Here is a 24,993-nt window from a genome sequence, read left to right as displayed (position 1 = left end):
TCTAACCAAAACCCCAAATCCCCTATTACATTTACACTGAGCTTGCACATACAGAGCCATCCCTTTGCTTGATGGGAAATGAAACAGGAAGGATGGTTGTGAGATTGTGCCATCAGATGTCAACACTATTTAAACTACTGGTCAGTCCTCAGGCAAAAGATCAAGTTACTGGTTATGAGACAAAGTCAGCTGAGCTGCAGGTTGAACTCTAGAGGGTTTAAATATACTCTGCATGCATTCATATGAGTGTACCCAAAAGCATATGTATTGCCTGAATCATTTACAATGTATCCTAGTTTTCTCATTGCTTTTCAGCTTTTCATCTATGACAGCAAACAGAATTGTCAATCAATTTTTATTTAAAAAAATTTATGATGTATACTAACTGTGTAAATTATTTACAAATGGTGTTTTGCACAATTTTGCTAGGGACCCTGCACAGAATTGAGAAACAAAATGGATGAGATCAGTCCATAAATGAGGCATTTGGAGTTCTTTTTGAAAGAGAAAAAAAGTTATATAAGACTAGAACTGTTCCTGCGTAAATGCAAAGATAAAAACAAGCTGAACAGATTAGTTGCAAAAAAGAGATAAATAAGATGGAAAACTACTCGAGTACAATACTGTTAATACAAAATATTAAATGCCAAGGAGATATATGATTTAGTATTAAGGACAAAAAGATTCAGAGACAACTTAGTAAGTGAAGTATAAGCCAATCAATAAAGCTATTTCCATAAACAAATGCTATTCAGAGCTTAACTAAAAAATGTGTTTAAAAAAAGGTGCATCAACTCATTTTTCTATGTATTCTCTTTGGACCATTATAGAAACCACTTTAATTCTGTATGGAAAAAATGGTGAATGATGGCTCAGCTCCCATTTCCCAGTAAACACATTTCAGTACAAGTGAAGTTAATGCAAAAGAAAAATGAGGGTAAAAAAGACTAAGATTTTCAAACAGAGCCAGGATCTAAGAGAACACATATGGAAATTTAGCAACTCCTCAATCATGTAAATTTAAGAGCTACAGCTACCAAGATGATGTGCCTTATAGACATTGCAGTAAAGTAATTAGCATGGTTTCTCTTAATGACCATATTTTTATTAAATTGTCATATTTTTCCAAGAAGAAAGACTTTCCAGAACAAAGGAGACAGACACCAACCAAGGTGAACAATGCACTAAAAATAGGCAAGGGAACATTTTAAAAAGATGAATAGTTTATGTCTGGGTGGAATGTATGGCAAGGAGATTAATATGAAAGACCCCATGTGTTTTCTAACTTATTATCTCCCTCAGCTGGACCCACTAGATCAATGGAGAGAGAAAGCATACTTTAAGTTATGCTACTAAAAATAAAGATATTACATTTTTATAAATAGGTTTCATTTCAGTGCAAAATGCAACGATCTTATGCAGAAAAATAAAACAAATTCTGTGGGTCCTCCCCTCCTTTGGTACAAGAAAACTTCATTTACTTCTCTAGACTATGTTGCTTGTATTTAAAACACTCTGCGTAAAATAGAAGCTAGTGGGGTTTTTTTTTTTTGGTTACAAGAAGATACTGTAACTGGATAGCTGCAGAACAGATTATAGTCAGAATAGTAGCTGATTTTTCAAATTTGGAAGGAAGGACCAAGCTTTTATGTTTTTCTGTTTGCTGTGAAGAGCTAAAAGAACCAAATTTCTTTTAACAAAATGAACTGAAGGACCAAAAACCAATTAAGTGTTCTTTTGGTTTCGCCTCTATTCTCTTCTCCTCCCCCATGAAAATACATATAGCATCTGTAATTAGCAGTTTACTTATATAGCATAAAAATTAACAGCGAACCCTGGACTTTTGTTGATAATTGGAAATATCAAGACGACTCTCTGACAAGGGAACTTTTTTATAAAGGGCATTTTTATTCTTTAATAGCTTTAAAGAAAAATGACTTGAGCAATAAACAACTAAAGACAACAAAGCTTAACCTAACTATAATGAGAAGACAGAACTACTAATCATTCTGTCATGCAAATGTAGTATTTCCACTACCATACACAAAGATTGAAGGGCTTGAATGCATATAATTTAATATGCAAGATGATGAATGGTGCAAAGAAAACTCTAAATGAGAAGTATAAATACAGAAGTCATCCTTTTACTGTGCAGCCATTAATGACATTGAAGCTATATCCGTAATGCCTTATTGATGAAACAGTATAAAATGTCCCAAAACTGGCATTCAAGACAATACTGAAATCATATAAAAGGATGTTGCAGTGTGCCCAACCACACTTAAAATATTAATACACCTTATCTTGGGCATTGTGGCTTTTTCATTTATTCTCATGCATTCCATCTGAGTGAAGTCAACTACAAGCCTGTTATGTAAATAACAGTAACATTTTTAAAGAGTCAGAGGGCACCTGCACTTTTAAAGTTCCCTACAGTGACTCAAATTTTTGGACAATATATTTTCTTGTAACAGTGTCATGGTGCATAACTTGCAAAGTTTAAACTTTTAAGAGGACAAACTGTTAGTCATTATTCTGAGGGCAGAATTTTTTTTGTATGGTTCAAACTTGGGATCTCAAGTTTGTGTGTCATATTTTAATACAATTAATCTGTCTATCAGAGCTGAAGTGCACATAGTTCTATTTCACAGACTTTGTTCTGTATCACAAGTCTTGTGCTGACCCTGAAGAAATCACTTTAGCAACTGTCTAAAGTTAATTTCTCTTGTGTAACACACAGCACACTCTATTGTTTTTGACCAGACCATAACATGAAAATGATTTTTAGAAGTATGGTTACGGCCAGAAAACTGACTATACAATTGGAATCTTGAAACTGCATACGCCTATTTACTGACAGCAAACGTGGCGATGAATAGTACTGTAGAGCCCAAATGACTATTGTAGTGTCAAAATAAATGTAGAGTTAGGTACTTATGCTGAATTTTATTTTGCTGTATGAATCAACATTGGTTTAAATTTATAGTACAGTTTTGTTGCTGTGTGATCTTATATCGAGCAAAATATTGGAGACTAGGACTGTTTACAGAGGGGACAAAATAGAAGGGGACATTATATCAGTACATAAATAATGCAGGTTCTAGAGAAGTTCATCATTGTTCACATCTTAATCCAAATAACTAAACTGATGGATGTTAGGAAAATACTTCCCTAAGGTAAAAGTATTATAATTACTACAGAATGGTAGCTGTTACTTTGGGATAGGGGGTGAGATTTTCAAGGCCAAAAAGAAGAATTAGGTACCAAGTTCCCAGTCCCTTAACTCCTCTTTGTGCATTAGAAATCTCCCCCTAAATAAAAGAAAATTGAGTGTTTTATATAACAAGCTAATGATAGTGACTTTTCTTGTGACCAGAATTTGTTTAATGCTCTACACCTTTAGATTGCTGCACATTTCAAATTCTATGAACTCTATTTAAGAAACCAGTGCAAATTCTGATTAATAGTCAAGCTCCACAGCATTGATGAACATTTGGAATAGATCCCTCATGCATCCATTACCACAATATCTAAACATTTCTACAAAGATTAGAAAGAAAAAAAAGAAATCACACGTTGTATAGTATTTTCACTCCAAGGCTACCTACTTTATATGAAGCAAAGATACCCAAAGAAAATAAGACAAGCGTCACAACTATGTTATCCCAGCACAACCGTCCTCTGTCCAGTAAGTTAATATTAATAATGTTCTATGTATTAGAAAATTTAAAGAGAAGATAGATGAGAAAATGTCACATCAGAAATAGACAAAGTAAATTGTGATCAATATATATAGCACGAGGGACAGCACGTTTCAAATATTATTTGTCCTAATTTTGAAAGGAAACAAGGGGTCTTTAGTATTTCAGAATGATATATACCAAGGGTATAGTGACACTAGATTTTTTAATAGAATTTTAAAGTGCTAATGTAACACCGACAGACCCCGATCGATTGTCAGTGGGTGGTATGTAGCCAGACAGACAGCCCCGCCTCTCAGACCAGCATTGCTGGGAACACAAGGGAGCCAAAACAACAGGGCACTTAACATCAATTCCAGCACAGCCTTTGAAGCTGTGAGAAGCACAGGTGTGCTGCTACAATGTGCCTCTGGGAACATATACAACGATTAGGCTCACAGCAGACAAAGAAGCTGTGACAGACATGGCTCTTAGCCCCTACTAAATAGCGTGATGCACACACCCCAATATCCTAGGTGGGAAAATATTTACCCTAATAAAAGGAATGTCCAGTAGTTGAAACTTATTGTTTCTCTCCCTTGCAAGTGTAAACTACTCTTGCGAGAGCTGGCGTCGCCCAGACAGACCAGCCCCAATTTGGCAGAAGAAAGGAGAAAGAGAATAAAGGAGTACAGAGGTATAAGTAGGGGACCTACAGCACCATGATTTTTGAGTGCTTTTCATTATCTATCTGCTGGTCAGATAAGTGACAGCCTCCCAAGGCTTCTGCAGCTAAGAGGGTCCCTAAGCCTTGTCCCTTATTTGTCTTTCCGTGGAATTGAGTGACCGATCCTGGCTTGGCACCGCTGGAATCGAGAGACGCAAGGAGGGTAAGAAGCACCCACACCTGATCTCCTATCTTTAGTGTACACATATTTTGAAATAGAGCTCTATACTTTGTTTTCTTTCTTTGGGATTGTGGCTTCAGTTTTGTAACTTGTTTGTGTGTGTAACATCTCTACATTTAAATAAGTAGGCACTAGCAATTTTGTAACCACATGATTAGAATCTAGTTTAATAAATTTTGGTAACCATTTGTGCATAAGCCTGACTTGTTTCTCTGGTTTACTGTAAAGCAGCCAACACAATTAAAGAACCTCATCCGTTTTGGCTATAAAGCCTGGCCATTAGGTGAGAGTACTAAGAGCCTAGCGTTGAGTTGTGCCGCCTCCACGGGGCAAACTCTTGGGGCGCCTGTCAGTCAATCCTGACTGCCCACTGCGAAGGAGCTCTGAGCTCTAGCAGTTAAAGTCACGGGTGTTTAGGACCTTGGGGCACCCGTCAGCCTAGCCCGGGCTGCCCGCCGCGAAGGGACAGTGCGTCCTAGCGGTTAAAGTCACGGATGGTATAAAACGGGCATAGCTGGCACCTCACCAAACATCCTTGGCCATCGGCTAACAGTGGTACTGAAGCTAAAACCTCTGGAGCTTAGTGCATGAGCCTCTACTGTATGAGCTAAAAGCCATAGGGCACTTAGCTAAGGCTGTAGATCAGACTCATTAATCTCTCTCTCTCTACATAGTCTTGGTGCCACTAGATGGGACAGAACACCACACCCAGGATGTATGTGGGCTACATACTTTCCTTAGCTGAGGAAGCGTGTCCCGAGCTTCAGAGACTTCCCAGTTGAAATCCTGGATGAGCCCCAACTTGTAACACGAACAGACCCCAGTTGTCAGTGGGCAGCTTCAAATCTGGGGCCTCTGGAGCTTAGTGCATGAGCCTTTACTGCATGAGCTAAAAGCCATATGGCTATTAGCTAAGGCTGTAGAGTAAACTCATTAATCTGTAAGTGGTCTCAGTGCCAATATCTGGGACAGAACAGCACACTCAGAAGGTGTGAGAGTTACACTAACACAACTGTAAATCCTGATGCATATACAGGACAAACATTTGAGGATAAACACAACTAGCAAGACATCTGTACTGCAGAACAAATATTTTTGTAGTGTCTACACTAGAATTTATAATGGTATTAGTTAACATGTTAATTAATGCATGTTAAACCATGGCTAAGAATTTAATAGTTGAAGTACCAGAACTCTAAAATTTAAACTAGATTAAAATGTATTAACCTGGCTATTACTACAAGCACACCAAAATAGGTATAAAATCAAGTCAGATGCGTCCAAGTCCAAAAAGTATATACAAAACCACATACTGTATCAAAAGGGTCAAAAAAACTGGGGGAAGGTTAAAAGTTAATTAACTTAACACTGTCCTATGCATTTCCTGTTCTGTATGCACCTGTACCCAAGACAGTAAGTCTATATAAAATATTCATAGAGGCCATTTTTGAGAAGAATTCATTTATTTCAGAAGACCTATTTCATCCATTTTTCTTTCTAGCTCTTGTTGGCTGAATAGGTCTGCAAAGATCTCACAGATGACAAGCTCCTGAATACTACTGTATTTTGATTTATGGTTGAGCAAATTGTAAGAAGTTCAGTTTGGACAAATGTTTTAAATGTTAAAACATTAAATGTTTTAATGTTTCTCCGTAAACTCATTAACAGGCCACAGTTCTGCAATAACTCTTTTCAACTTCTCACAACACTGCATCAGATTCCATTTTACATCGAAGATCATGTCAAACACCAGAAAATCTACTCTAACTGCCTCTGTTGTACCCTTATAGCCAAGAAGGGTTAACCAGGGCTCCAAATAAAGTCATTAATGAATGCCACTCAGAGCACTAGTCAGAGAGCATGCGAGACACAGTATAATTTTATATATATTTCTCTATAATTATGCAAAGACACTGAATTAAGAAATTATATTTTAATACCAAATGCTGATTTACTGTATATTACTGCTTTTCAATATACAATATTAAAGCATTTGTTAGACAGCTTCTCCTGCTATTTGCTGTATTTAACCCTCTGGCACCAGTATCGTCAATATTCCGGTTTGCAAACACTGCTGGCAATTAGTGCCAAACGGTTAATTTGATAGGACTCAAAGGATTTCCCTTTGATCTTACTGACAGTAGAGCATTTTGGAGTAGGAATCCAGAATGTTATCTTCTGTAGGAATAAATGGATTAGTTTAAGAGACTTCAGAAAGCTTTTATCAGTGCTGAAAGCCACAGTATTAATTCTTCTATGTAGGGATTTTGGATAATACTAGAGCTTTTAATTAAAACAGGTTTCTAAATGGTACCTACTTTATTTTTAATGTTAACAATGCACACTCATTTAAAATTGACAGTTCTCTTAATTAAGAATGAATGGTTAAGTATATTATGCTGCACGTACTCAGAGCCCCTCTCCTCTTAAAGCCCTTGCCAAAATCTCTTTCAAACAGAAGTGACACTAAATTCTGAAGAATAGCCTGCTCACGTGAAAATAGCAAGATGTTCTGCCAACTGCAACACTTGTGGTCAGAAGAGGATCCTGGATTTCATTCTCGAGTGTGTCACTACTGCCACTGGAAAAAACTAACCGAAGCTGCAATAATTTTTAAATTGCTGACGTATTCCACATAAAAGGAACCCAGTTTGTTAACAGACTGTTAGAAATGTGATGCACTCCAGTCATTTTAAAGCACTCTTCTAGGTGCTGCAATTGTGAATTTCATTTATAATATCAGGAATATTTTCCCCTGCCAAGTTACATTTATGATACAACAGGAATCCATCTATCCCTTCAAAGTTGGGCAATATATACAGAAATTTCGTTTGGTATTTTTAATTCTGGATCTTTCAAAAATTATTTTTGAATAAAGTCATTAAAAATATTACGCTTAATTCAGGAGTGCTGCGCAATACCCATAAGTCTAAATACAGTAGTTACCATTAACAGTATGGCATTTTCCAACAACTCTCATCTAGAGTTACCACAGTTTTCTACACTTAGAACAGGAAATAGCTGTGTGAGCAGTTGGCAACCTATTTAGTGGCATCCACAGCACAAACAAAACCTATACTAGGATATAAAATAATTTTATTCTCTCAAGTTAGTGAAAATGTGAATGTATATTTAGAACTATTAAAAAATATATAGTTCAATAATTTTAAGGAAATAATGTAATAATTACACACCAGAGTCTTGAGTATTAATCCTTGTCCTCTGTGGAAAGATCATGAACTACAGTAACCATGCCTACAGAAAGCATTTTAAATACTTGACTTTTATCAGTACAGTATTTAAAATAAAAAATCAACAACGTTGATATCTTTTATAGAGAGTTTATGAGAAGGACACTTACCCTAAAATTACAAGTGATAAAGAGAAATGTGTTTTCACATAAATCATAATGAACATGACTGGAGTAAGTTATGAAATGATTTGGACCTGATTAGTAATTTGACACAATTAAACAAGAACTCTGATCAAATTTACAGGGGGTTATCTTATTTGCTGCACTTCAGCAATAAGGAGTTCCTAGAGGTCTGTGGCCAAGCTGATTGCTACAAGGGGAGGATTTCCCCTCAGGGCTCTTTAACCTTGTAGGGTTTAGTATTCTGTGTTTTCCCTGCTAAACCCTGCTATTAATTACCTTGAAAGGCAAGTAGTAACCCTTAAGTAGGGAATACCAGAATGGCTGCACAAGATGCTGTACTGATTACTTATTTTCTATTCAAATTACAATAAAGGATTCAGAGTAGCAGCCATGTTAGTCTGCATCTGCAAAAAGAAAAGGAGTACTTGTGGCACCTTAGAGACTAACAAATTTATTTGAGCATAAGCTTTCGTGAGCTACAGCTCACTTTATCGGATACATGCAGTGGAAAATACAGTAGGGAGATTTTATATACAATTGTTTCATGTTTTCTGTGTATATAAAATCTCCCCACTGTATTTTCCACTGCACGCATCCGGTGGAGTGAGCTGTAGCTCATGAAAGCTTATGCTCAAATAAATTTGTTAGTCTCTAAGGTGCCACAAGTACTCCTTTTCAATAAAGGATTCAGTACACAATGCTGAATTATGGATGGATACGCCAGGACAAATTGATCTCATTGCTGCATCCAGCAAGCACATTGCACTTGCGTTCTGAAGTGTGCTGACACCCTGAACTCTGCAGTTTTGGCCCAACACCTTAAATTGTTCAAGCTCTGAGACCTAACCCAGCACAGCATGGTTTGATCAAAAAGGAAATATGGGAAAAGGGACTTGCTAACAGTTATACCATAGATACTGTAATTAAATGGCACTAGAACTAGATCTCATTAACTAGTTATAGTTTAAATAAAAGCAAAAGTAATATAATCCCAAAATAAAGTAATCTGATTCAACAGCATGCAATCAATGCTGATTTTATGACAAAACAGGTTTTCTTAAATAATGTAATTGTTCCATACCAGACAGAGTAAGCTTGTTTTTCAGCTGAACTGAGAAACAGAGGAAGTAGTGCAAAAAAGATGTCTATAAGGCACCTAATTCCCCTATTTTGCACCTTCAGGGCTGCCATTAAACTCAGAAATCAGCTTTAAGGGCGCAGTATATTATGACCAGCTGTATATAGCCCACAGGGCTGCACTGGCAGCCAAGAATAGTTGAAAGGAGAGGTGCTCTGCCAACTTCCACTTCCTCTTCCCCTCCCCATCTATAAACACCCAATATGCTAGGGGTTGTAAAGGAAAGGGAAGCAGAACCATTACAATGGCTCTGTACCACCTGGGGATCCTCCCAGACTGATTGAGCACTCCAGTGGTAGGGTTGCCAACTTTCTAATCACACAAAACCGAACACCCTTGCCCCGCCCCTTCTTTGAAGCCCTACCCCTTCTCTGAGGCCCGCCCCACTCACTCCATCCCCCCTCCCACTGTCGCTCACTCTCCCCACGCTCACTCACTTGCTCATTTTCACTGGGGTGGAGCTGGGGATGAGGGATTTGGGTGTAGGAGGGTGCTCTGGGCTGGGGCAGGGGGTTGGGGCGTGCGGAGGGGAATGAGGGCTCTGGCTGGGGGTGCAGGTTCTAGAGATGAGGAGCTGGGGGTGCAGGAATCATAGAATCATAGAATATCAGGGTTGGAAGGGACCCCAGAAGGTCATCTAGTCCAACCCCCTGCTCGAAGCAGGACCAATTCCCAGTTAAATCATCCCAGCCAGGGCTTTGTCAAGCCTGACCTTAAAAACCTCTAAGGAAGGAGATTCTACCACCTCCCTAGGTAACGCATTCCAGTGTTTCACCACCCTCTTAGTGAAAAAGTTTTTCCTAATATCCAATCTAAACCTCCCCCACTGCAACTTGAGACCATTACTCCTCGTTCTGTCATCTGCTACCATTGAGAACAGTCTAGAGCCATCCTCTTTGGAACCCCCTTTCAGGTAGTTGAAAGCAGCTATCAAATCCCCCCTCATTCTTCTCTTCTGCAGGCTAAACAATCCCAGCTCCCTCAGCCTCTCCTCATAACTCATGTGTTCCAGACCCCTAATCATTTTTGTTGCCCTTCGCTGGACTCTCTCCAATTTATCCACATCCTTCTTGAAGTGTGGGGCCCAAAACTGCACACAGTACTCCAGATGAGGCCTCACCAATGTCGAATAGAGGGGAACGATCACGTCCCTCGATCTGCTCGCTATGCCCCTACTTATACATCCCAAAATGCCATTGGCCTTCTTGGCAACAAGGGCACACTGCTGACTCATATCCAGCTTCTCGTCCACTGTCACCCCTAGGTCCTTTTCTGCAGAACTGCTGCCTAGCCATTCGGTCCCTAGTCTGTAGCTGTGCATTGGGTTCTTCCGTCCTAAGTGCAGGACCCTGCACTTATCCTTATTGAACCTCATCAGATTCCTTTTGGCCCAATCTTCCAATTGGTCTAGGTCCTTCTGTATCCTATCCCTCCCCTCCAGCGTATCTACCACTCCTCCCAGTTTAGTATCATCCGCAAATTTGCTGAGAGTGCAATCCACACCATCCTCCAGATCATTTATGAAGATATTGAATAAAACCGGCCCCAGGACCGACCCTTGGGGCACTCCACTTGATACCGGCTGCCAACTAGACATGGAGCCATTGATCACTACCCGTTGAGCCCGACAATTTAGCCAGCTTTCTACCCACCTTATAGTGCATTCATCCAGCCCATACTTCCTTAACTTGCTGACAAGAATACTATGGGAGACCGTGTCAAAAGCTTTGCTAAAGTCAAGAAACAATACATCCACTGCTTTCCCTTCATCCACAGAACCAGTAATCTCATCATAAAAGGCGATTAGATTAGTCAGGCATGACCTTCCCTTGGTGAATCCATGCTGGCTGTTCCTGATCACTTTCCTCTCATGCAAGTGCTTCAGGATTGATTCTTTGAGGACCTGCTCCATGATTTTTCCAGGGACTGAGGTGAGGCTGACTGGCCTGTAGTTCCCAGGATCTTCCTTCTTCCCTTTTTTAAAGATTGGCACTACATTAGCCTTTTTCCAGTCATCCGGGACTTCCCCGGTTCGCCACGAGTTTTCAAAGATAATGGCCAGTGGCTCTGCAATCACAGCCGCCAATTCCTTCAGCACTCTCGGATGCAACTCGTCCGGCCCCATGGACTTGTGCACATCCAGCTTTTCTAAATAGTCCCTAACCGCCTCTATCTCCACAGAGGGCTGGCCATCTCTTCCGCATTTTGTGATGCCCAGCGCAGCAGTCTGGGAGCTGACCTTGTTAGTGAAAACAGAGGCAAAAAAAGCATTGAGTACATTAGCTTTTTCCACATCCTCTGTCACTAGGTTGCCTCCCTCATTCAGTAAGGGGCCCACACATTCCTTGGCTTTCTTCTTGTTGCCAACATACCTGAAGAAACCCTTCTTGTTACTCTTGACATCTCTGGCTAGCTGCAGCTCCAGGTGCGATTTGGCCCTCCTGATAACATTCCTACATGCCCGAGCAATATTTTTATACTCTTCCCTGGTCATATGTCCAACCTTCCACTTCTTGTAAGCTTCTTTTTTATGTTTAAGATCCGCTAGGATTTCACCATTAAGCCAAGTTGGTCGCCTGCCATATTTACTATTCTTTCGACTCATCGGGATGGTTTGTCCCTGTAACCTCAACAGGGATTCCTTGAAATACAGCCAGCTCTCCTGGACTCCTTTCCCCTTCAAGTTAGTTAGGAGGGTGCTCCAGGTTGATATCGAGTGGTTCGGAGAGGAGAGGGGGATCAAGGCTGGGGCAGGGGGTTGGAGCACAGGAGGGGGTGCAGGCTCCAGGAGGTGCTTACCTCAAGCAGCTCCCAGAAACAGTGGCATGTTCCCACCTCCTGACTCCTGTGCGGCAGCGTGGACAGTTAGCTCTGCATGTTGCCCTGTCTGCAGGTGCTGTCCCCGCAGCGCCAACTGGTCTCGGTTCCTGGTCAATAGGAGCTGCAGAGCCAGCGCTTCAGGCGGGGGTAGCATGCAGAGCCCCCGGCTGCTCCTACGCATAGGAGCCGGAGGAGGGACATGCCGCTGCTTCTGGGAGCCAAGCGGTGCCGTAGTAGGCAGGGAGCCTGCCTTAGCACCACTGTGCAACCGACCTGACTTTTAACGGCCTGGTCAGCAGTGCTGACTGGAGCCGCCAGGGTCCCTTTTTGACAGGGCATTCCGGTCAAAAACCAGACACCTGGCAACCCTGGCCAGGTAACACCTTGCTCACAAACCTTTGCATGTAAGTGATATAAAGGGACCATAGTGCAGAATGAGGGTCAAATATGTATGTCTTGCTTTGTTTTATTATAAAGAATTATATATTTAGTAATAAACTAAGGCTATGTCTAAAATGCAACCAGATAGGTGATTAGCAGCTCATGTAGACATATCCACACTAGTTTTAATCTAGCTGTCTTGCTAAAAAGAAAAGTGAGGACATTGTGGTGAAGACTTCAGAGCAGGCTGCAAAAGCAAGTATACACCCAGGAGGGTTTGCCAGGTTTGAGTAGCCTGTGCTGAAGCCTGCATTTCTGCACCCTCACTTCTATTTTTGACAAACCAGTTAGATGAAAGCTAATGCAGGTACTTCTGCTTGAGCTGTTTATCACACCTCTACCTGAAATGCAGACAGAAGCCGAAGAGATGGACTGTACAATCCAAAATCAGTTAATACCAAAAGATCAGTGCAATTTCAGGGGTTGTCTACACTATTCCTTGCAGTTTGCCCGAGTAAGCATTTTTAGTGTAGCCCTTACATGTACTCGGTCACACCAACTTACTTGATTAATTTAAGTGATCATATATATAAGATTAAGTGTAAAACCAGGATAGCAAGTCCTACAGAGGCTTTCTATATAGCTCCTCAACACTGACTAACCCATAGCAAACTGGCTGTCCCAGCTGCGGCGCTCCTCAAAAGCATCAACATTGTCATACCATGTGGTGGTTTCCCAACATACACACTTGTACCACTAAAATACCAGTGAATTCATTTATGGCCTAATTCACATACGACTATAGGACACTAAAATGTACAGAAGCACACAGTGAAGGGTTAATGTTTAGCTATTCCACCTGGAAGCAGGCGGGGCACACCCTGACTGTTTCCTAGGAGCAATGCACACATTGCTCTATCCAAGGACAAGGGCTAGATATGAACCCTGAGAACTTGATTGTTTGGACAGTAACTGTGGGAGGTTTCTTTAGCCTGGGCTCAAGGCCTGAGAACCAGGATTGTAGTAGATAGAGGATGGTAACTAAGCATATGAATCAACGTCATACATTCCTTTGTGTAGCAGTGTGTAATGCTTAGGGGGAGAAATATAATAAAAGGAGAATGTGGAAGGCAGTGGGGGCAAAACAGCCCATCTCCACTGACCAGCCTGTTTGCTTGCATAAAGCTGTGTTCTGTCTCATCACTGAACCGCAACAACACAGCTACCATTTAACCCACAGACTGAGATGCTTCAGTCAATTACAGTAAACTCACTCTGTATAGAAAGATTTCTCCGAGTTATGATAAAAAATAAATTTTTTTAACAGGTGATTTAGACAATCAAAAGTTGACAGCTTTAAAATTTACATTTCTCTTCCATTACAGAGAAATGTATTTGCCTCCAATATGACAGCTGCAGACTTAAGTTGTTGATGTGGGATTTAAGAAATCTAAGTTCTTATAAATGTAATCATCTAAATGGAAACCCAAAGGAAAGCAGAGGGAAGGCATAATGAGCATCCTCACGTCACATTTGATTCTTTACTATTTGGTGGTAAATGGATACTGAACCTCTATCAGTTGGAATTTTAAGACAATAAATGGTCTCATCTTGAAGGTAATACTTTATTTGTTTTTATATAGCTGCGGACTTAGAAAAATTAAGTTTTAGTGGGCTTCAAATGTAGGGCTATTCAATATAGCATTCCTTTATTGTGTTTATGATTTAATGCTAACTCTGGTTTTAATATAAAATTGGTTGATAGTGTTCCCTCTAATTTTTTCCATCCATGTGCAGAATGAATTTTATGTGCACCATATTGTGGTAATGTGCAGATGTATGCCACCAGTAGAAACCAAAAACCTAGATATAATATATATTTTTAAAAAGTTACCATAGGGATAATTACTCCAGCCAGGACAGGTTAGGTGTTTTAGAGCACATTATTCAAAGAATTAAATTTAAGTGTAAGAGAAATAAAAATTATGAAATGAATAGACCAGTCAAAAAACTAAACCAACACACTTTGAAAGAAGTATCAAGAAGTAACACCACCACCACAAGTATGTGTTGGGAGGTGACAGAGGGAAAGAGAGACGCATTGCTCCTTTAAGTACACTGCCCTTTTAAGTAGATAAGCACGTTCAGACAAGAGCAGCTGCCAGCAAGCTCCCTCCGTCCTGAGACCTATCGTGTTTCTGCCCTCCTGCCCCTTCTTCCCCCCCCCTCCGGCTCTGTGGAGATGGGGTACAGGGGTGGGAGGAGGGGGACACCCTGACATCAGCGCCACCTCCCCCCCTCTGCACAGCAAGCAGGAGGCTACTGGGAGCAGCTCCAAGGCAGAGGGCAGGAGCAGCATGGCAGTGAGGGGAGGGACACCTGAAGTGCGCAGCACTTCATAGCCTGCTGGGTGGCCACCCAGCTTAGAGCGGACTTTGGTCACAAGGGCTGGGGAGGAACTGTGCTTATTTCTTATGAAACATTTACTGTAGAAAACGCCAATTCTTTGTTTTTAGAAGACTGTATATAAAGCATAAGTGAATCCCATTTTAAATATTTTGTTGAATTTCTTATATAAAAACCACGCTTACATTTGACAAACTCATACCTGGGGATACTGCCTGTTAAGCTCCTTTCACTTGATGAGGATGATGATCCAGGCCTCTCTTCTATCTTCATTCCTAGTGATTCTGTTGCACTACTCTGTGGTTTCTCTCCTTCCTCTTCTGTCTTCTTTTTCTCACTGTCACTATCATCACTGCCTTCTCCTAAGATGTCATCAACCTGCCAATTGGTCAAGAGTCAGTATGTGCTCTACTGAGTTATTAATTATATCACTCTCTCACACAGTTACTAGACTTGTCTTAATTATCCATTTTAAAATGTCTTATAAACAGCTTTCTTGCTCTTTTTGCTTAAAAAAAATGAAGTTCAAGTTAAAGGTTTCCACAGTAATCTTGACAACATTTTTATGCAGATTACACTAAATTTATATTCATGCAAGTATGATACATACTAAGCTATAGTAACCACCACCACCACCAATATAATTCCATTTTAATGACTTTTAAAATAATGTATAGGAATTCTATAGAAACAGCCATGAAGCCATATTATTGATTCTTGGTTATATTATTGGTAATGGGCAAACTCTTTAGAAATTAAAGGGACAAACTTTGCACCACCACCACAGTGTACAGCGGGTCATCTGTTCAAAAACATATATTGAAGTACATCTTCAGTTAATAAGAATTTTTATTTTTTCAGGCATTCCTATTTAAAAACCTAATTTTAGCAAAAGGTTTTTTTCCAAATGATACTGTATGACAGGAACTGAAGATACAGAAGACACTGTTTTAATCAGATTCTGTCTACTTGCTTGCCATTTAAGAAGGCAAGCCTATCAAAACGTTTCTACATTTAATTAAATAGCAGTTTGTCTTTTGCTTCTAAGAAGTTAGCATGGATTTTATGCTAGTCTAAAATACCCTTATTCATTCTAGGTTTGCAGCTGCAGAAATAAACATTAAAACACAACAAATACATGTGCTGTGTTGAGATGCCTCAAGAGGTTCCATACTTTTAAAAATAAGCATTTGAACTACAGGTGGGGAAGAAGTAAGAAGGTGTAGATGGTGTTGCCACACACTACTTCTCAATGCGAATGGTAGTGGGCAATGAGAAGGGAAGCAGGACTGTTGGGTTCTCTGGGACAAGTGACTGCAACTCTACTGAACCTTAAATTTTCTTCAGAAAGCAACATGTCCTGGCAGCAGTGAAAAAGAAGGTGGGTTAAGGCCCCAACTCCCCCAGACTATCAATGGTCTAACCATTTTCAATGCTCAAATCCATAGCATGCTAGTATTTTTAGGCCTACCGGGGTCATCTTATTCCCATGACTGACCAAGGTCACAGCCTGCTGCAGAGCTACTGTAGGAGGCAAACACCAGGCCTCAAAGAAATGCCTGGATTTTTCTAATCCCCCTTCTCTGTTTAAGCCAGGATAATGCCAAATTCAAAGGAAAAGGGGGAATACACTAACTCCTGACTTCTTTGGGGTTAGGATAACCAACATCCCTGTAATGTCTTGGTGCTAAGCCCAGACCAGTGAGAGGTCTCACTGCCTCCCTGTAACCCTGGGTGCCTTCCATGTTCTCCTGCTGTGTCTCTCAATCGGAACACCAACAGACAAGCATGTGGTTCCTTGAGTTTCTCTGTGCTGTGCAGCCCTGGTTCAGAGGTCTGACCCTAGCACCCTGCCTGCAACACAGCAGCCCCAGCCTCATCTCCACCAGCAAGTTACTACTTGCAAGGTGACCCCAACACATCCCCAATCTCAAATTTCCCCCAAAATGTCTGCCCTGAAGTGTCCCACTCCCCCCTGGAACACTCAGGGATGTAAAGTGGGTCATTGGTCCTTTAAAGAGACAAAAAACACAGCTTATTACTTTAACAAGAGTTCATCACTTAAATTCAAAACACAGCAGTGTTTACTCTTAGATTATAAGTAAAACAAGTTTATTTACAGAAGAGCAAGGATTATGTGATACCAAGTAAAGGAAATAAGGGTAGATCAGTTATAAGCAAATAAAAAAGTGAAGAACACATCTAAAAGCCTGAAACTTAATCTAGTAAAATACAGTCTTTGTTCAAGACTGTTTCTCTCACTCTTGTCTTCTTTCCAGCTTTTTACTGGCTGGCCTGACCAGGACCCAACACAGAGATCAAATTGCTTGGTTTCTTTGTCTCCTGAAGGTGAAGGATAATTTAGGGAGTGGTTTCCCCTCTCTTTATAGATCTGTCTGAAATATATTCTTCTGAAGGATACCACCAGATAAAGTTCACCAATGCATGCCGAGTAAATGATCCATAAGGTTTGGAGGATAAGGCTCCATGTTGGTTCCTCCCACGCTGGTGGCCGCTACTATGGAAATGATCTATTCCTGCTATAACCTCTAATATGAATGAAGAGCCCATGGAATTTAGCTACAACTGGTTTGAGATTGTGGCCACTTTCCTTTGTTTGGCAAAAACCTGTTTATCAATGCCCCTTGACATGCATGCCTGGTTTAAACACCTTTTAGTCAGGGACTTTAAAGCCTAGTATTCGTGAGTATCCATAATTTCACGTACAGCATTGTTACATATATTGTACAGTGATATTATGACCCTTGTGTTAATTTTTAAATGGCATCTCACCAGGCATATTTTGTACAAATGTAGGGTGTGAATACAGGGGTGGCTAGGGTCATAACCCCCTTCCCGAAATAGTTTTTGTTTCCACTGTGGGAGAGAAGCAGCCGCCAAAGTAGCAATAATGTAAACTGAAGGCAAATCAATTATACCATGTGCCCACATGCCCACCACTGCTTTAGGGTCTGAAAATATGCACTTGAGACAAACCACACGATTACTCCCAAGTTCCAATATGCCCATACCCTGTTCTCAAAGGCTATGAATGCCCCCACCTCCTTAACCTGACAAAAATGACTCTCTACATGCAGTGTGACAAAATATGTATACCTTATGAATCCCAAAGAGAAAGGGCAGGGATTTTGCAGCAGTGGACAGTAGATCAAAAGAGGGCCACTTGCTGTTGATGCTTAAAAGAAATGCTGGGAATTAACTACTTAGAGCCTCAAAGAGAAGTCTAGGTCATTTTAGCCCTCCAATCATACTAATTTTAGCTCAAAAATCAATTTAATGTCTTTCAAATGAGGTTGCTTTTGCCACATTGCATTCTAACTCATAGCTCTTTGGCATTTTTACAAAAACAGAAAAAGGAATCAAAATTTCTGAAGTCTTTGAAGATGTTGACAGGCAAGATGAAAACACCCACTAACTCTTCGATGTGGTGTACTTTTAAAAATAGTTTTAATGCCCGACCATTTGGAAAAATATCACATACACACATTTTTCCCAATTATGCCATTTAAAGATAATTTTTTTTAAAAATAAGGGAGATTACAGTACAGTCTATTCTAGGTCACATGGATAACACTCATTTTTATGTGGAAATCTATGAGGAATTTAGGACAGGAGTAACCATGATACAAAACAGCACATTACTCATGTAAATCAGCTCTGTTATATTCAATCCCTCTATTTGGGCCATACATGCTAACCACAACTGAATGTGGTGACTCGTTGCAGGGGGGGATGGAGGGGGGAGAGAGAAAGGGGGACAGGACTCCTAACTCCCTACTGCATTTGGGTTACAAAGGAGGGGAAAAGGGAATGGACTTACCTGAGTGGATGGTAAATAGCTGGACCAGAGGGGGACAGTGACCCATCAATGTGCACTGGTGGAAGAGGAAGGTATTTATACCCCTGCTATCCAGAAGAAATATTCTCAGTGATCATTAGCACCCACCCTCCCATCCACAGATCAGAACAGAATCAGGTTTTTATCATCTACTGTGGGCGTGCGCTAGTCATCTTTTTTTTTTTGGGTGGGGAGCATGCCAGATTGGCTGAGGGGGGTGGGGTTGTTTGCCTTCCCCACAGCAGTCTGGGGAGGTAAAGAGGTTAGATCAAGATGTCACAACTCAATAGGCAGCCGGTGTCCCCTATGCAAGTACATGTTCACAGAGGGGATACAATTCTCTGACAAACGTGTGTTGAAAGGGGATTTACAGGATGGTATCCCATAAGGAAGATGGAAAGAGAGGGGCTGGAGCTCCTAATATCCAGCACAGCATGGAGACATACACCCCTTCTAGTCTCTCTTAACTGTCATATGATGGGAGGCTGACAGGTCGCAGAAATGGTCTGGGTCAGGGGCGTACAAAGGAATAAAAAGTTGGCCGCTTTTGGAGGGGCACTGTGTGTCTCTCACAGCCGGAGGACCTGGTTGTCCCCAACCATGGAGCTGGCACTCTCCCTTCCTCCCACAGACAGAGGAGCTCACTCTCACCGGGCAGCTGGAAGAGCTAGATCCAGGGCCAGAGGAGCTGCCATCTCCTGCCCTCTAATAAAATTTATTTTATTAATGTTTTCCTAACGAAACTGCCTCAGTGGAAAACAAACATTCTTCCAAAACCAAAAGAGCTAATATACCATGACAATCTAAAGAAAGATACCTAATAGACAGAAGTCTGGTACAGTACTAAGTATACTTTATATATTTGTATGAGGTATTAGAATTTAAATTTTCTTATGACAAACAGATGGCACATGGTACAAAACTAACTCACTCACTCAGCAAAACTTTGTATATATTTTAAGTCCTTCCTGAAAGCTTAAGTCTAGCTTTCAGATAAAAACCTTTACGTACTAAGCAATATAACTACAAACTACAGAATTGATGACTACCGAAGTTAAAAATTTTGCAAGGCTGCAGAGAAATCTATCACTGCTCCAATGGATATGGAAATGTATTTTAACAACACTAAGTGACATGGTCAATGAGGTGAAGTTATTGTATACCGTGTTATAGGACTTTCCTATAGGAATATATTGATCTAGCTTAATAGGGGGCTGAGAGAAAAGTAGGAAAACATCGTAAGAGCTACAGGTAAGCAGCCTCCCAGCAAACACTGGTGGCTACAGGCAGAAGTGACAGTTGTTCTGCCAATGCTGGGAACCAAGAGATCAAAAGGGCTATAAACAGTTAAAAAGCCACTGTCAGGAAGTGAAGTGGGTGTCAATTTTTAGGAGCCATCCAGGGGAACACGCTGATACAGAGTCTCTCTGTGCAGAAGTCTAAAGAAGTTGGGGCCTTCCCCAAATCCAGGGATTAGTAAACCTTAGGGAAGGCAGGCATCTCTCTAGACTTGTTTATTGCTCTAGGATCTGTTCTTTCTGAAATTTTGTTCTAAATAAATAATACTTTGATATTACTCCTGGTGGCAACAGAACTTCAGAGTCTGAGCTTAGGTTAGATCTGCTGAAATAAATCACCCCAAGACCCATTTGGAGATTCACTGGGAGGAGAGGGCTTGACCCTTGGACAATTCAGCAATGGCCACAAAAAGGTTTGGCAATGGGCAAAAGGATCGAGCCCTGTGTAGGTAGAATGCCAGTGCATGGCAGACATTAAGGGAGTATAGGACCCTGTCAGTGTGGGAGGTGTACAGTTTGGGGTGGAAAACAAGTAGGTGGATACACTGATTCAGGTGGAATTCTGATACCACCTTTGGGAGGAATTTATTGTGTAGCCATAAGGACACCTTGTCCTTGTGGAATATAGTGTGTTGGTGAGGGTCTGTCATCATGGCTGCTAGTTCACTTATCTGCATGGCTGAAGTAATAGCTACCAGGAATGTCACTTTCATCAAGAATTGGGAGAGAAAGCAGGATGCCAACAATTCAAAGGGTAGCTTTGTGAAGGTGGAGAGAAAGAGATCAAGGTCCCACATGGGTGTGGACTTCAGTACTGGTGAAAAGATATTGAGTAAACCCTTCATGTAGCAGACGGTGCTGGGGTGTGTAAACAATGAGGTGCCATCCACAGGAGGGAGAGATAGGCACTGAGTGCTGCCTCTATAGAGTTGAGGACTCCGCCTGATGTTTTGAGGGTGAGAAGGTAGTCTAGGACAACTGGTAAAGATACTGTGCCCAGTGAGTGGTGGTGAGCCCATACTATGAAGCTACCTTTAGTTTGGTAGCATGCCCTGGTGGATTCTCTCCTGCTCTGAGTAAGGATTTTTCATACTGGGGAGGAGCATGCCTTGTCTACCTTCGACCCCCATACAAATACCATGCTGTGAAGTGAAGAATGCCTTGATTGGGATGCTAGAGCCTCCCCTGATCTTGTTAGAGTAGATCAGGGACTGTGCGGTGGCAGAGTAGTGTGCGGGTAGAGAGTCTGAGGAGGTCTGTGAAGCAGAACTGATGGGGCCAGAATGGGGCTATGAGTATCATGGTGGATCGGTCCTAGTGAATCTTGTGGCAGGAGGGGAATGGAAGGAAAGGCATAGCACTGATTGCCTGTCCAGGGGAGGTGGAGAGCATTGCCCTGTGAGTCCTCCCTTACTGCTCTTTTAGAATAGCTGGGCAGCTTTTGGTTCTTGTGTATGGCAAAGAGGTCCCACTGGGAGTGTGCGCCTCATTTCTCAAAGACACACCGTAGCATGGTGTAGCTCCCACTTGTAATTGAAGTAGAGTGTCCTGGCTGAGCGAGTCGGCCAGGGAATTATGGGTGCTTGCGAGGTACGTGGCTTGAAGTGTCACATGGGTTTTGATGCACCAGTTTCAAAGGCAGACAGACTGAGTAGAGGGAGGGAAACTTGGCACTGCCCTGCTTGTTGGTGTGCACCACTGTCACAATGTTGGAGAGAAGTTGAATGTGGGAGGGACTAAACAAGTGAGGGAAAGGACTGACACACCACATGGACTGCCTGCAGTTCTAGCACATTTATGTGCCCCCTGTGGCATCTACAGTTCCTGGGCCGTGTGGCAGTCCAGGTGGGCTCTCCAACCCCCAAGGGAGACGTGTGTTTTGATTGTGGCGTGTGGTATGGGAGGGGTGAAGGGGATGCCTACCATGACTTTGGAAGGATCGGGCCACCATGCTTAGGAGGGCAGCACAGTCCGGGGAACAATGACCCTTGACTCCATACGCTGTGCTCGGTCTGTAGATGGAGAAGCTAGAGTCAACACATATGGAGATGTGCATGCAGTGTAACATAGGTGCAGGTGTCCATATGTCCAAGGAGAGACAGACAGCCAGACCACAATGTGAGGTCTGGGATGCAGGTTCGCAATGATTGTCATCCGTGTTGTGACGCGGTCTGCTGGAAAAAAACCTCTTGCTCCGATGGAGTTGTGCTGCGCTCCGATAAAGTATATCGTCTATGTACGTATCAACACTGACTTCTCCTCGTTGATACAAATACCTATCAATGCCAGGAGAGTGCGAGGATTGTGGAGGTCACTTCCTGGAGCAATAGTACCACGAGAAGCCAGTCGTTGAGGTAGGAGTATACTGAGTAGCCAAGGTGGCCTATGTGGGCTGCTACCACAGCAAAGACCTTTGTGAACACTTGCGGAGCTGGTGCTATGCTGAACATGAGGACCCGAAATTGACGGTGTTGGTGTCCTACCCAAAAATGGAGAAACTTGTGGTGGGGGTTTGGTGAATATCCATGTGGAATTAAGTGTCCTTCACATCAAGAGCCACGAACCAGGCTCCCTGGGGGAGGGAGTGAATCGATGCCAGTGTAACCATACTGAATTTGGACCTTCTGATAAAGGTATTCACCACCTGAAGATTTGGAATGGGGTGGCACTCTCTACCCTTCTTTGGGATGAGGAATTACAGTGAGTAGAAGCCTCGTCCTTTGTAGTGAGGTGAGACAGGCTCTATGGCTCCTTTGAGGAACAGAGCATCTGCTTCTTGTTGGAGAATGCATTGAAGGGATGGGTCCCCAGCGACAGTCTGGGGGGTGGTGATGTCGATGAGGTGGGAATGAGAGAAATTCTATGGAGTATCCAGTACCCAACTTCTCATGGTGATATTGCCCCAATTGTGGGCAAATAGGGCAAGATGGCCCCCAAAGACTATATGGGGCGCCGCACGTGGCATCGGGGGAGGTTTGCAGGTCTCGACCTGCACGCCAAAACTGAGCTTTTGGTTATTATTGGGAGAGAATAAAAGAGGTGGCTGTGGTGGAGGCGGGGAAGTGCGGTTGTCAAGAACGGTGCCGCCTACGTGGGACCTCCTGCTGGCGCTGTGGTAGCAGGCTGGGTAGACAGCATGTGGGCATGGAACGAACGGTTGCCTCTGCTGTGTCTCAGGACCGGGGTATACATACTAAGGGACATTAGTATGGCCTGGAGTCCTTCAGTGAGTAGAGGGATTCATCTGTCTTTTTGTAGAACAACTTGTACTTGTCGAAGAGGAGGTCCTTGGCTGTATTTTGGACCTCCCTGGGAAAGCCAGACGACTGTAGCCATGAGTCCCAGCTCATAATGACCGCGGTTGCTAGAGAGTGAAAGAATGTGTTGGCCATGTCCACAGTAGCCTGGAGTCCCACCTTGGCTATCAGTTGCCTCCCATCTACCAGTGCCTGGAATTGCTGATGTTGGTCTGGTAGTAGTTTATCCTTGAATTCTGCTAGCCTATTGTAGTTATTAAACAGTTCTTGCAACTTTATGAACAACACTGGAATAAATTAATAAGCTTGCCTATGTAAGTATCCGCAAGCAAAACCATACCACATAGCATGTGTTTCAAACGTATTGGTACAATAATCAGTTTTCAAAATAGAGGAAACATTTTCAAAAAAGTGGTTTGACCTGTTGAGTTGTACAGAAAATTGAGTCATTAACAGTATCTTCAGTTTCTGCTTATAGTGTTAGAATGTCAGTCTAACAGAAATGCTGCTCATAGCATTTTAGAAGAAAGCTTTAATTAATACTAAAGCTTTTTATTGACATACAGTCCAGTGATTGTTGGTTTATTTAAATACCACTGCATAGCTGCTAAAGACAGTAAGGAACATCTGTCTTACATAATACAGAAAGTATGATTCACGTTAAAAAAGAAAAAGTGATTCATCCCCAAAGGTTACTGCTTAAGGTCTCCCTTCAAGAGGACAAATTGTGTGTCTTTTAGCAAACAGAATTAAAAGCCTTCTGACAGTTCCTTGAAGTACTTGCCTAAAAAGGCAAACAAAATTAAATAAATAATCCAACACTCAACCAAAAGAAAATTAAAGATACTTCATTTCTTGTCTTTGAGAAAACTAGCCCAACACCGCTTCATGCACATATAAAATATGAAAGACAAATAACACCTCCTAGTTCAAACAGAGCACCAAAGTCTTTGTTGAAGAGAACATGCAAAATCTCTTCCACAGTGTCAAACAAACCATTTTCACTGGAAAAGTGGTTCACTTTAGAGGCAAAGTAATTTTATAGTCAAACTGAATTAAGATATTGGAATGGTTTACCAGTATTTTAAACAAATTAAAAGAAGAACGGTGAAGAAAAGCAACACCACTTTATTGGAGGACAGCTGTAGAAAGGTTTTAGCATAAAAGGGTTGAGGTTCTCAGGTTGGCTAAGAAAAATATATGCGCTCTGTAACTAGTGTAGGCGGTTAAGCCAACGTAACAAGGCCTTGAAAAATAAATTCAAAAGTTAAGAGGAATGTGGCATTTAACAAGACAAGTTCTGGAAGCATGTTAAGCTTGGAATACGGCTAATGAGATAAAATAAATGTTTCTGCACAAAAGGCCTCTAAATTATAGAAGACTGTTACAAACTGGTCCTAATAGACAAAGAGAAGTTGTTTTGTTATGTGATAAGCTTATAGTACATTCCAATGTACCAGTGTTATCTTAAAATATGGGTCACTAAGATGATAAAATGCTGGGTGCAGCTAGTTTTAAAATAATCTGAAAAGAGGACGAACCACCATACCTTGTTGCTTATGAATGTTTTTTACTATATGGATTTATTATTAGATTTTTAAACATGTTTAGAGCAATTATATAAATATAATTTGAACTTTGGATTTAATACATGAATTTATGGTTAAATTAATGTCTGACAGTACCTTGTAGTCACATAAATTAATAATTCCAACTGCAACAAATTCACAGTTTTTTGTGGGGATATATTTACAGCACATATAGGCTCATGTTGCTTTGTGTCTTCTGGAAAGCAATGACTAGATATTCACTGAAGTTCTAGCAACAAATACAAATCATTTGATTTAAGAAACAGATATAATCAAACTTT

The 24,993-nt window shown here is 41.4% G+C and overlaps 1 protein-coding gene across 2 annotated transcripts in view; it reads right to left on the bottom strand.

Annotated features, from left to right (window-relative positions):
* CTDP1 (CTD phosphatase subunit 1) overlaps positions 1-24,993 on the bottom strand; it is a 172,855-nt gene that overhangs the window by 38,152 nt on the left and 109,710 nt on the right. For both annotated transcript variants that reach the window (XM_073331810.2, XM_073331809.2), the window contains one exon: positions 14,912-15,087. In XM_073331810.2, the coding sequence (XP_073187911.1) occupies positions 14,912-15,087 (176 nt within the window). The remainder of the gene's footprint in view (positions 1-14,911; positions 15,088-24,993) is intronic.

The sequence above is a fragment of the Lepidochelys kempii genome, chromosome 2 (assembly GCF_965140285.1).
Source record: "Lepidochelys kempii isolate rLepKem1 chromosome 2, rLepKem1.hap1, whole genome shotgun sequence".
Taxonomy (NCBI): domain Eukaryota; kingdom Metazoa; phylum Chordata; order Testudines; family Cheloniidae; genus Lepidochelys; species Lepidochelys kempii.
Note: the sequence above shows the minus strand (reverse complement) of the source record. Positions and strands in the feature narration are given on the sequence as shown.